This window comes from Palaemon carinicauda, chromosome 37 (genome assembly GCF_036898095.1).
Source record: "Palaemon carinicauda isolate YSFRI2023 chromosome 37, ASM3689809v2, whole genome shotgun sequence".
Lineage (NCBI taxonomy): Eukaryota > Metazoa > Arthropoda > Malacostraca > Decapoda > Palaemonidae > Palaemon > Palaemon carinicauda.
Genome location: NC_090761.1, coordinates 10,086,524 through 10,098,543, shown reverse-complemented (window position 1 = coordinate 10,098,543; position 12,020 = coordinate 10,086,524). Strand labels below are relative to the sequence as shown.

Genomic DNA, 12,020 nt, shown 5'->3' with positions numbered 1-12,020 from the left:
CTGATTGTGGGTTACTATATCCTATGTGCATTACTTTACATTTCCCACAGTTGAAAGGCATTTGCCATTTCCTGGACCATTCTCCTAGCTTCATTAGATCCTCTCTTAAGGCATCTACGTCTTCTGAGTTCGCAGGATTTATGCCTAGTTTAGTATTGTCAGCAATTTGGCTATTCTACTAGTTAATTCTAAATCTATGTAGTTAATGCAAATCAGAAATAACAATGGGCCAAGGACTGATCCTTGAGGTACTCCGCATGTAACAGCTGCCCACTCTAAAGCTTCTCCATTGATTACAACTCTCTTTTCTGTTTTTCTGTTTGTTAGCCAATCTTCAATCCAGTCAGCTGGCTCGTCAATGATGCCTAGTGCTTTAATTTTGACCATTATTTTTTTATGAGGAATTTTGTCAAAAGCCTTTTGAAAGTCTAGGTATGTCTATTGCCCTGCTTTTGTCATAAATGCTAAACATGTGGAAAAATTCCAAAAGATTTGTCACACATGAACTTTTTTGTCTAAAACCATAGTGGTTGTCTATCACAAGATTGTTTTCTCTATATTTTCTACTATTGAATCTACTATAATTGATTCAAAAAATTTTGCAAGGCACTGAAGTTAGACACACAGGCCTGTAGTTGCCAGGTTCTTCTTTTGGCCCCTTTTTGTAGATTGGAGGAACACTGCCTAGTTTCCATCCTGGTGGTGCCTTTCCTTCATTGGCTGACTTTCGAAACAATTTGTGAAAGTGTGGGGTTATGTCTTCTTTTAGTTCTATAATCTCTCTTGGATGAATATCATCTGGACCTGGTGGCTTGGACTTAATGAGTCCTTTTATTTTATTTTTGACATCATCCATTGTAAAAGTGATTTCATTTAATGGTTGGGGTCCTTCTTATTTGATAGCTGGTTTGGGGAGGGTCGTTAATTCTTCCCTAGTGAATACAGTTGTAAAATAGGAATTCATCAGTTCTGCTTTTTCTAAATCATTTGTTATAAGATTACCCTCTGAGTCTCTTAATGGGCTAATGTTGTTTTGATTGGTTTTCTACTGTTTACATAAGCAAAAAATTCTTTTGGGTTTTCTTCACTAACTGAAGCCACTCTTTTCTTTTCATTGATCTTGGTCTTTCTAACTACAGTAGTTTATCTACTTTTCAGCTCAATTTCTTTTGCTCAGAAATTTCATGAATTGAAGGCTGTGGACCCATTAATTTTTACCTGTCTCTACTTCTTATTGCATTGGCTATTTCTCTGTTGAACCACTTAGGTTGTCGAGTTCCATTTGGTAAAATTTTTCTATGCAGTATACATTTAGCCCTTTTTCCTTTATATATTTCTACAAAGGAGTCCCATCATGTATCTATGTTCTCTGTTTCGTCGTATTCTAAATTTCTGCTGTGTTCCTCCAGTTTTATCGAATTACTATGTCTGTAGTCTAGCTTTTTAATAATTTTTCAGCTTTTAGATAAGGAGTATTTATCTGAAACCTAACTAATTTATGGTCACTTTTGCTAATATTTTTGCCTACTGAAACACTGAATACTAAATTTTCATCTGTTGTTAGCACAATAACTAGTATGTTGTTTCCCCTAGTTGGTTTATTGACACACTAATGAAGGAATGCAGTGTTGACAAATTCTAGTAATCTTTGTGCCTCTGTGTTTGATGTAGAATTAATAGTGTCCCAGTTTACTACTGCATTGAAGTCTCCCATTAGGACAGCTAGCTTACTGTTAACTTCTTGTCCAAGTTGTTTATACAGTACAGCTCTTCATCCTGTTCTTGTGTTTGATATGGGGGTCTGTATATTACTAGTATGGACATGTTTTTTCCTATGGTGTTATTTGCACGTCACTTCACATTCGGTTTCTAATTTAATTTCGATGGGGTTTAAGTGATTTTTAACATACAGCATTACCCCTCCACCTTTTTTGATGAGGCAATCCTTCTTGAAAAGCTTGAAACCTGGGTTTCATATTCTCCGATAAAATCCTTTGTTTTTTCTTGAATCCAGGTCTCGGTAATGCCTATGACATCTAGTTCCTCACTAGCTATCATTACCCTAAAGTTTTCCATTTTGTTTCTAACTGACTGAACACTGAATTGTGCCACTCTGAGGAAATTTTCTACCTTTTATCTCTTCCTCTGTGGCTTTGCTAATTTCCTGCCAAATTTCCTCTATATGTTGTTGGAGGAATTTCTAAGGGTCTAGTTTATTCTTGGTCTACTGTGTTTAAGTAATTGTACAGGCTGAGATTAAGTTGGTTTCCGTATACTCTCTTGCCTTCTTCACTAAAGTGTACTCTCTTTTGTATAATTTTCTCTGGCCGTAGAAAGTGTCCCAAAGATCTATAAATTTGACTTTCTTTTTCTGACATGTGGACTTAAGCCTTTCGTTTATCCGTATGACCTTATTGACGGTGAAGTGGGTGACATTGAGTCTTGGGAGAATACTTATAACTATTTCCAGTTGCCTGAACAATAATAGTGGTCTTCTTATTCTCTGTTATAGTTTTACTAACTACTACTTCTACCTTCTGTGGATTGGCACCTGGATAGGATCTGACCTTTCTCCTCTTTTTGAGGATGAAGTGCTCTCCTTGGTCCTTCACCATAGTCTCTCCAATTAAGAACGTCCCGTCTTCCTTTTCCTTTGCTAGGAGGGTGAATCTGTTTTTGGTGGTAGTTACATTTCTAGGCTGTTATTTAGTCTTCTTGGCCTTAGCTACCCTTCCTCTAGTGGGTTTCATGAATTTCTACTTTAGTTGGTTATTTCCTCTCTAGGTTCTGTGTTTGATTTTACCTTATTTTGTATTTCTTGGATACAAATCCCATTTCCTACCACACCATTTACGACTTCTTTGCTCCTTATTTCTAACTGTTGGAACTTGGACATGATCTCTATCTTTTGTTTTCTTGGGTCTTGGTTTTCAGTTTTCAATTTTTCTATTTCATCTTCCTGCTGACAGAAAAAACACACTATTACGATGCAGGTTTGCAGTCTACACACCAATTTTTTATTTGGCATTTTGCACATTTATGCTTTAACTTCAGTTTATCACTCATTTTTAATTTCTCTGTGATGATATTGGAATGCATTTCTATTTGGAAATCTCAGCTAATAACTTTATAATTACATCGATCATATAGGGATCTGCCCCGTGATGGTGCCACCTCTGCCAGAGGTGTTGCAGGCCTCCTTCCACTGGTGGTTGGTGATGAGGATTGCCCTCTACTTCCTTTTTTTCCTCTGAAGGATTTGCTTCCTTTCTGCACCTTGGACTGAAAGGGATGATTAGACACCTTTGAAGGTCCAGAGGACCTAGAAGTCTAGGGGTTAGAGGTGCTAGGCTGACTCCTGGAAGGCTGTGAAGGTCTTCCATAGGACTGGTAAGTCATGGCCCTGTGGAGGAGAGAATTCTTGGAGGATTTTCTCCACCAGTCAGCTTCCCTCTCTATCTCTTCTGGAATGAAGGTTGAGGTACCCTTGAGATTGGAATTCCTCAGGCTCGATAATTCTACTTTCCGCATCTGCCTATGGAACCTCCCGATGATGGTATCCCGTCGCTTGAGGATGGCGTTTGCCCACAAGTTGACGATGTGGTGTGACAGAAACTTGAGCGTATGGGTACCCGACAACAGGAAGGACTCCAATAACTTCCTTGTGGACTCTTTAGAAAGATCTTCGGAGCGCACAATGTGGCCTAAAGACCCCAACCATAGGTCAAGTGTCAAGCCATGAAGCCGCCTGCATGGCATATTTCGCGCTTCGCTTTATGTTGTGAACTCAGCTGCTTAAAGCGAAGCTCTCAAGGAAGAGAGAGTTTGAGTTGGAAGACCCCTAGTGAGAGATTCTACCGAGGGGTCGAAAGTCAAGGTTGAGTGTGGTTCATTCTCGATCTCATAATACTTCCTTTGGAAAATAAAAGGAAGTGGAAGAGACCTAGAAGAGGAACATGCTCTCAGTTTCTGCTATCTTGGAGATAGCTTTCCTTCTGGCTGCTGTCAGTCCCTTCAACCATTACAGAGCTGCGTTGGTCTTAGAGGGTCTCAGAGTACTGAAGAGCTAATCTAAAACCATCTCTTTACCTTCCTGGGAGGTAGTGCCAGCATCTGACAGCTAATTCATGGCCCTCATGCAAGCTAGGACCTGCCAGAAGGCATGATCCGACATCCTACGCTCCTGTTTGGAATGGAAGTCTGAACTAGGTGCCTTTAGAAGATATTCCTCGTCCGTGTCCAGAGCATTTCTACCTCCAGGCTCTCATCCATTGGAGCCTGGGGTAGGTCCAAATCGTTAACGCGGTCGCTAGAGGGACCTGCCTCAAGGGACCTCCTATCCATCTCTATCCTACAAGCCTCCAATGCTCTAGCGTTCTTAGATACCGTTTTAGTCTTTTGACTCTTTCTGAGGAGGAAAATGCTCCTCCAGGATGGAAGGATTTGGAGGAGCTTGCGGTACCTTTGACGTGCTAGTCACAGGTACTGAGGATTCTTCCTCTGCAGGTGGTTTGGACACTGGACGTTGGTCTGGGAGAACCCCATCTATCTGCTGAGGCTTTTAGGGATGAAGAGATTTCCCCGGGCAAGCGAAGATCCACACTCATACGAGGCTGGATGAGATCAGCATGAGGTGGTGTGTTGTGTCTCATCTTCCTTTTCTATTGCTTAGCCAAAATATCTTTAGCCTTGACCGTTGTTAAGGAAGGGCGTTCCAAAGATTGCTCTGCAGTGGAAGGCACCCTATTCTCAACACCAAATCTAGAGGGAGAAGATCGTTGTGCCTTAATGCAAGAGTAGTCTTCCTTCTGGAATCAAGACCCCGAAGATATGAACCTAACTCCGAACTCTCTAGAGGAATTCGAGGGGTAGCCCTGACTTGAGCAAGTGAGGGCTGCGGCAGTAGAGGAGCCACACTCAAGGACTTCTGAAGAGTTGATACCAATGTATCAAACCAGGAGGGAAGCTCACCTCCTTTCAGAGAGCCCGGGGTTTCCTTAGGGAGTCCAGGTGGAGGGGAACGTCTTCAGAAGGGAATGAAAGAGGGTGCCTAAGATGACATAGGAGTCAATCTCTTGGGTAACATGAGATCCTCTATTGATGGACGAAGAGGTCAATCGGGACTTGTAGGAACGTTAGCAAACTTGTTCAGAGGTTCCTTAAACCCTACAGGGAAGGGAACTGGCCTACCGCTAGAGGTGGATTTAGCTGAAGGCGGCGGCGGAGGTATTGGGATTGCGCTTGCTCGCGATTCCAGTATCCTTACTCATGAATCGATTGCAGAAACTGCAGAGTCACGTGTGAAATCGTGAGATTCATGTGTTTACAAACACGATTCACTAGCAGAAGTGCTCGTTTCACGAACGATAGGTGGCAATCGAGAAAGGGGAGGCCCTAAGGGCTCCTGTTGCGCTGGAGGACCACTCACGCTCGCTAGTGGAGGTGATGAGGGCCTGTGCACCGGGGCAACTCGAAGCGTTGAAGAACGTGACACCGCAGTGGAACACGTCTGAGAACGTAGCATAGGGAATGCTTAGCTAAAGCGCCCCAGGCAGCAAAAGGCGCTGGGGGTAGTTTAACCGGATGCCTTTCTGAGGGTTGTTCAATAGAAAGATCAGGTTCAGTCAGAGGTCATTGAGGAGCAGTACGAGCTACAGAATGTCGCTTGGTTATTGAATGCGAACGTCTACCTTTTCCTCGTGAAGAGGAACGCTTAGGCCTTCATTGTGAACGCTTCGTTCGCAATTGTGAATGTTTTCATCGTGATCGTGACCAGTGTGAACGCCTAGAGTGCCTAGCTCATGAATGTAAGCATCGGCCTCGCGATTGTGATCGTCGACCATGTGATTGTTAACATCATCCTCGTAAACGTGAGCGTCACCCTCGTGAATGTGAGTACCGCCCCCGTGATCTAGATCGTCGAGGTCTAGAAAGCAACAGTCTGATTCTAGACCTAGAGCGTCTAGCTCATGATTGTGAAGTTTGTGATCGTGAGCTTTTAGCTCGTGAGTAAGAATGTCTTCTAGAAGAAGAGCACCTAGACCGTGTTAACCTTCGTTCTCGTGAGTTTGAACCCATTCATGAGGAAGAGCGCCGAGATTGTGATGACCTTTGATCTCTAAGATGATCTTCGGATCGTTGTGAACGACATCCTGATGAAGATTATCATGAAGGACGAGAAGACGGCGAGAATTGCCCTTGCCAACGGCTAGCAGATGGAACACTGGCCGATTGAAGATCATCATCACCTGCAGCCAGAAGGGGTTAGCTCGCGATTGTGATCGTCGACCATGTGATTGTTAACATCATCCTCGTGAACGTGAGCGTCACCCTCGTGAATGTGAGTACCGCCCCCGTGATCTAGATCGTCGAGGTCTAGAAAGCAACAGTCTGATTCTAGACCTAGAGCGTCTAGCTCATGATTGTGAAGTTTGCGATCGTGAGCTTTTAGCTCGTGAGTAAGAATGCCTTCTAGAAGAAGAGCACTTAGACCGTGTTAACCTTCGGGCTCGTGAGTTTGAACCCATTCATGAGGAAGAGCGCCGAGATCGTGATGACCTTTGATCTCTAAGATGATCTTCGGATCGTTGTGAACGACGTCCTGATGAAGATTATCATGAAGGACGAGAAGACGGCGAGAATTGCCCTTGCCAACGGCTAGCAGATGGAACACTGGCCGATTGAAGATCATCATCACCTGCAGCCAGAAGGGGTTAGCTCGCGAGCTGGAACCATTACTGTGGGTAGAAACAGAATGGTGAGGGTTAGGAGACGACGAAGTCCAAGGATGGCGAGAGGGTTCGTCGTCAGCAGGAGCCCATTGGAGGGGCAAACACGAGCGATTGCCTTGTCCACGCATGGAAGGGCCAGGAGAGGGTGAAAGGTGGACCTCGCACATGTCCAGAGTATAAGATGTTGAAGGCTCAGGAGAAGGATCCTTCCTAGCACCACGCTGAAGGAGTTGCAGCAATGCTTCCTTCGAAAGGGGAGCAGAAACCCCTAAAGACAGCCATGCCTGCAACACTTCTGCAAGTGAAATGGTTCCCTGGCAGCTGGAGGTGAAGGTGCTCCTCTAGGGAAAGCAACAACCTTCTCCCCCAGTACCCCAGGGTTGCCATGGAGTTACAACTCGATCGCCCTCTGGAAGAAGGCAAGCGAGTAGGAGCTTCAGGAAGAGATTTAGGCATGCGTGAAGAAGAGGCTCGCACTTTCCTCACCCCGGAGGGAGAAAGATCACGCTTAGCCTTCTTCCTGCGGCGCCCGAATTTCTCCCACTGGGAGGCAGGCCACTCCCAACACTCGCCCTGCTCACAGCGACGCCCCTGCAGGTCAGACATATGGAGTGAGGGTCAGTGTCCTCCTAGGACAGAAAGGTACTGCAAGCGGTGCCCTCGTGACGAGGACACATTCGCATTGGAGTGTCGGGGAAGAAGCACAGTCACACCTGGAAAAGAAAAAGCAAAGCGAATAATCAAAGTCATTGGCAGTCTTAATGGGGAAACAGGAGACGTCCGCTCTCTACAAGCCAAAACAAAAAAAGTGACATAGTTCATCGATATGTGAGTAGATATAGGTGGCTGGGTAACCTCAAACCACCCCTTGCCAATCCCCTAAATGGTAAGGCAGGGTTGCTACCTCGCACTTTTAGTCTAATGGCTACCTTCCAGCTTCGCCGAAAGATAATCCACATGAATAACGTAAAGATCCATAAATTTATGAGGACAACAGTCTTTGTCTCCTTCCCTCGTAACGCTTGAGAATAGTAAGCCTGTTTCTAACGCAATATAAAAATCACTTAACCTCATCTTTAAAGAACATAATTGTTCTATATAATCTCAAATAATGATAATAACAATGATAATAATGGGCAATTACAATAAAATTATCTATAAATTTAATATCTTCTTCTTTTTGTATCTCCCTCAGTTGATGAGGCCATCAGTTAATCAGAAAAAAATTCAGGAAATGAAAGATATCAATTGAAAATACGATGGCACTGGAAGAGGTGCGAATATGTATCACACAACTTCACAAATGGGTATTTGTAAAATGCAAGGAAAGAGTTACATATCCGTTTTCATTGGCCAACTTACCTATCAACTGTGAAAGCAGTTCTCCTGTGTGAGCATCATAAAGATTTGCTGTTCTGTCCCAAGCCGCAGTGATGGCTTGGTCTCCACCAGGTAGCCAATCAGCTGCTATGACAACACTAGTGTGACCTGTTAATTCCCTAAGAGGGGTTCTCAGTGAAGCTGCCCCTCCTCCATCACTGAGACGTCCTACCCCTCCAATACCACCACCATCATCTTCATCTTCCCGGTCACTACCATCTACCTCATCTTCAGAGGAATGCACTCTCTGAAATAATAAAACAGAAACCTCATCTTCAGAGGAATGAACTCTGAAATAATAACACAGAAACCTAACTACATTTGCTAAGTACAATTTTAAAATGTGCAAGGCATAATACACACACACATATATATTTATATTTATATATATACTTTGTTTGAAATCACTAGGGACCACTTCTGCTATTCTTAAAGTCAATCTATTATCTGTTATTCTAAATATATGTCCTGCACATGTCTATTTCTTTTTCTTAAACATTGTTAAAATATCCTATACTTTTGTTTGCTCTCGTATCCATGTCGCTCTTTTTCTGTCTCTTAGTTTTATTCCCATCATTATTCTTTCCATAGCTCTCTGAATTGTATCTTATGTTGTTAGGCTTTTGTAACGCTCCAAGTATCTGATGCATAAGTTAAAACTGGTAGGAACTTCTCAATAAATACTTTCTTTTTAGTGAAAGTGGTATTTTACATTTCATAATCTCACTTTGTTTTCCAAAGCTCTTCATCCCATCATTATCCTTTTAAGTTTGGTCCCATGACCTGGGGAAACACTTACCGTCTGTCCTAACAACTTCTAAAGCTTTGTCCATATAGCTTATTCGTAGTCTGCCTTTTCATTGTACATTATCTTAGTTTTACTCATATTCATTTTCAGTCATACATTTCTGCTTTCTCTATTCAAATCTTCTATCATCTTTTGCAATTCCTCCAATGATTCACTAAACACAACTATGTCATCTGCAAATCCTAAGTGGTTAAGGTATTCCCATTAATATTATTTCCTACATTTTCCCAATTTAAGCTTTTAAGAACTTCTAGGCATGATATGAATCATTTAGGAGATAGAATCTCCCTGTCTAAGTCCTTTCTCAATAGGAATCTCACTATCTTTATGTAGTTTTAGGATTGCTGTACAGTACTTCCTATATAGATATCTTCTAGAGATCTAATAAAAGATTTATCTATTCCTTGTCTCTGGAGGGCTTTCATTACTGTTGCCATTTAAAATCAAAAGTTTTCTCATAGTCCATATATGCTATACATAGCAGTTTGTCATACTCTGTTGATTTTTCCATTAGCTGGTTAATTATTGGTTATGGTCATTGTTGAATACCCACTTTTAAAGCCTGCCTGTTCTCTTGGTTGATTAAAGTCTAGCTGTCTTTCTATTCGGCCTAATATGATCTATGTAAACTTACTGGAGGGTAATTTTTCAGGTATTTTGAGTCTCCCTTTTTGTGAATTAGTATAATGATGGATTTTTCCGAGCTGTTTGTACAGAGCATTATTCTGCAGACAATTTGTGAAAAGTTCAGCCAGTTGTACTATTTTGAAATCTCCTCTATCTATTATCAAATCATTTTAGGTCATGATCTCCTGCTACTTTGCCTGTTTTTGTACCTTTTAATACTTTCTTTACTTCTATTTTACTTTTGGTACCAGCTTTGGTATTTCATTATTTCTAATGGCAAATTTATTTCTTATATCACTATTGTATAGCATTGTATAAAAGTGCTCTGCAATTTTTATCACTCCATCTCTATTGTTCATAATATTTCCATTCTCATCTTTTAAAGTAAACATCTGTTGGCGTCTTGTTCCAAGTCTTCTTGTCATCAATTTGATACTTCTTTCCTTTGGTGATTCCACAATTTTGGTCTGATTGTGTTTACAAATGTCTTAGAGTTCTTAGTTTGTTTATTGTTTTGTATAGTTCTGCTAATCCTATTTCATCTCTCTTAGATTTTACCCTCATTTCCAATCTTTTCTTTATTAGCTTATTGGTCTTTTCTGACAGTTTTCCTTCCTTTTGTTTAGGTACTTTTCCTACTACCTCTTGTGCTGATTCCAATACAAATTTCATTAAATTACTAAACTCATCATATATATATATATATATATATATATATATATATATATATATATATACGTACATATACATATGCATACACATATACACACACACATATATATATACGGTATATATATGCATATATATATTCATATACAGTGATACCTCGGTAGTCGAACGACTCTAAATTCGAACAAATCGGAGTTCGACCAAAAAATTCGAGTAATTTTTGCTGCGGTGTTCGAACAAAAAATCGGAACTCGAACAGCCGAACGCGTGGCCGAGTGAGATGAGCGGCAATCTCGGCTACTCTCGCTTGGTCGGGTAGCATCATTTCAAGAGAGAGCGTCAGTCCGACAACACATGTTGAGAATCTATTGTGATTTAGTGCGTTTTATTGTCTTCTTTTGCCGATAATAATGGGCCCCAAGAAAGTTAGTGATAAGGGGAAGGATAAGAGGAAAACAGTGAGAACAACGATCGAGTTGAAGAAGGAAATTATTGCGAAATACGAGAATGGTGTACGAGTGTCTGATCTAGCCTTACAGTATGGCATGGCGAAGTCGACCATTTCGACCTTTTTGAAAAATAAGGAAGTGATAAAGAAAGCTAATGTTGTACAGGGAGTGACAGCAATTAGTAAGCAAAAGCCACAAGTAATTGAGGAAATGGAAAAGTTGCTCCTTATATTTATTAAAGAAAAACAGTTGGCCGGGGAAAGTATAAGTGAAGCTTTCATTTGCGAGAAAGCTCTTCATATTTATGAAGAATTGGTGAAGAAAAGTGCCAGTACTAGTGAAAGTGATTCGTCATTTACTTTTAAAGCAAGCAGGGGCTGGTTCGAGAAATTCTGGAACAGAACTGGTATTCACCGTGTGACTAGGCATGGGGAGGCAGCCAGTTCGGATCAGGCGGCAGCTGAAAAATACGTTGGCGAATTCGATCGATACATTAAGGAACAAAATTTGATCCCGCAGCAAGTCTTCAATTGCGATGAGACCGGGTTATTTTGGAAGAAAATGCCAGCCAATACCTACATTACCAAGGACGAGACGAAGATGCCAGGTCACAAGCCAATGAAAGATAGACTGACGTTGCTGCTGTGCGCCAATGCTAGTGGCGATTGCAAGATTAAACCCTTGTTAGTGTACCACTCGGACAACCCCCGGGTCTTCAAAAGAAACAATATCTTGAAAAGTGCACTATCAGTTATGTGGCGCGCTAACACTAAATCTTGGGTCACAAGACAATTCTTTAGTGAGTGGATCAACGAAGCGTTTGCCCCCCAGGTTAAGGCATACCTGACTGAAAAGAACTTGCCATTGAACTGTCTTCTGGTGATGGACAATGCTCCTGTACACCCTCCAGGTCTAGAGGAAGACTTAAAAGAAGAGTACAGTTTTATCAAGATTAAATTCCTGCTCCCCAATACTACTCCCATACTCCAGCCCATGGACCAACAGGTCATTTCAAACTTTAAACAACTGTATACCAAGGCCCTTTTCCGAAAGTGTTTTGAAGTGACTAGTGATACACAGTTGACCTTAAAGGAATTCTGGAAGGATCACTTCAGCATCCTCAACTGTGTGTGAACATGATTGACCAAGCTTGGCGTGGTGTAACCTATAGGACATTGAACTCTGCCTGGCGAAAGCTGTGGCCATCATGTGTAACAGAGAGGGAATTTGAGGGTTTCCAATCAGAGGCGGGTTCAAGCACTGCTACTGTTATTTCTGAGGACACTGTTGTCGTTGATGAAATTGTTGGCATGGGCAGGAGTATGGGGCTTGAGGTCAACAGGGAAGACATTGATG

General features: G+C 41.8%; 1 protein-coding gene across 2 annotated transcripts in view; it reads right to left on the bottom strand.

Annotated features, from left to right (window-relative positions):
• Nucleotides 1–12,020, bottom strand: part of Wdr37 (WD repeat domain 37) — a 660,332-nt gene that overhangs the window by 60,854 nt on the left and 587,458 nt on the right. For both annotated transcript variants that reach the window (XM_068360758.1, XM_068360757.1), the window contains exon 7: nucleotides 8,094–8,358. In XM_068360758.1, coding sequence (XP_068216859.1) covers nucleotides 8,094–8,358 — 265 coding nt within the window. The remainder of the gene's footprint in view (nucleotides 1–8,093; nucleotides 8,359–12,020) is intronic.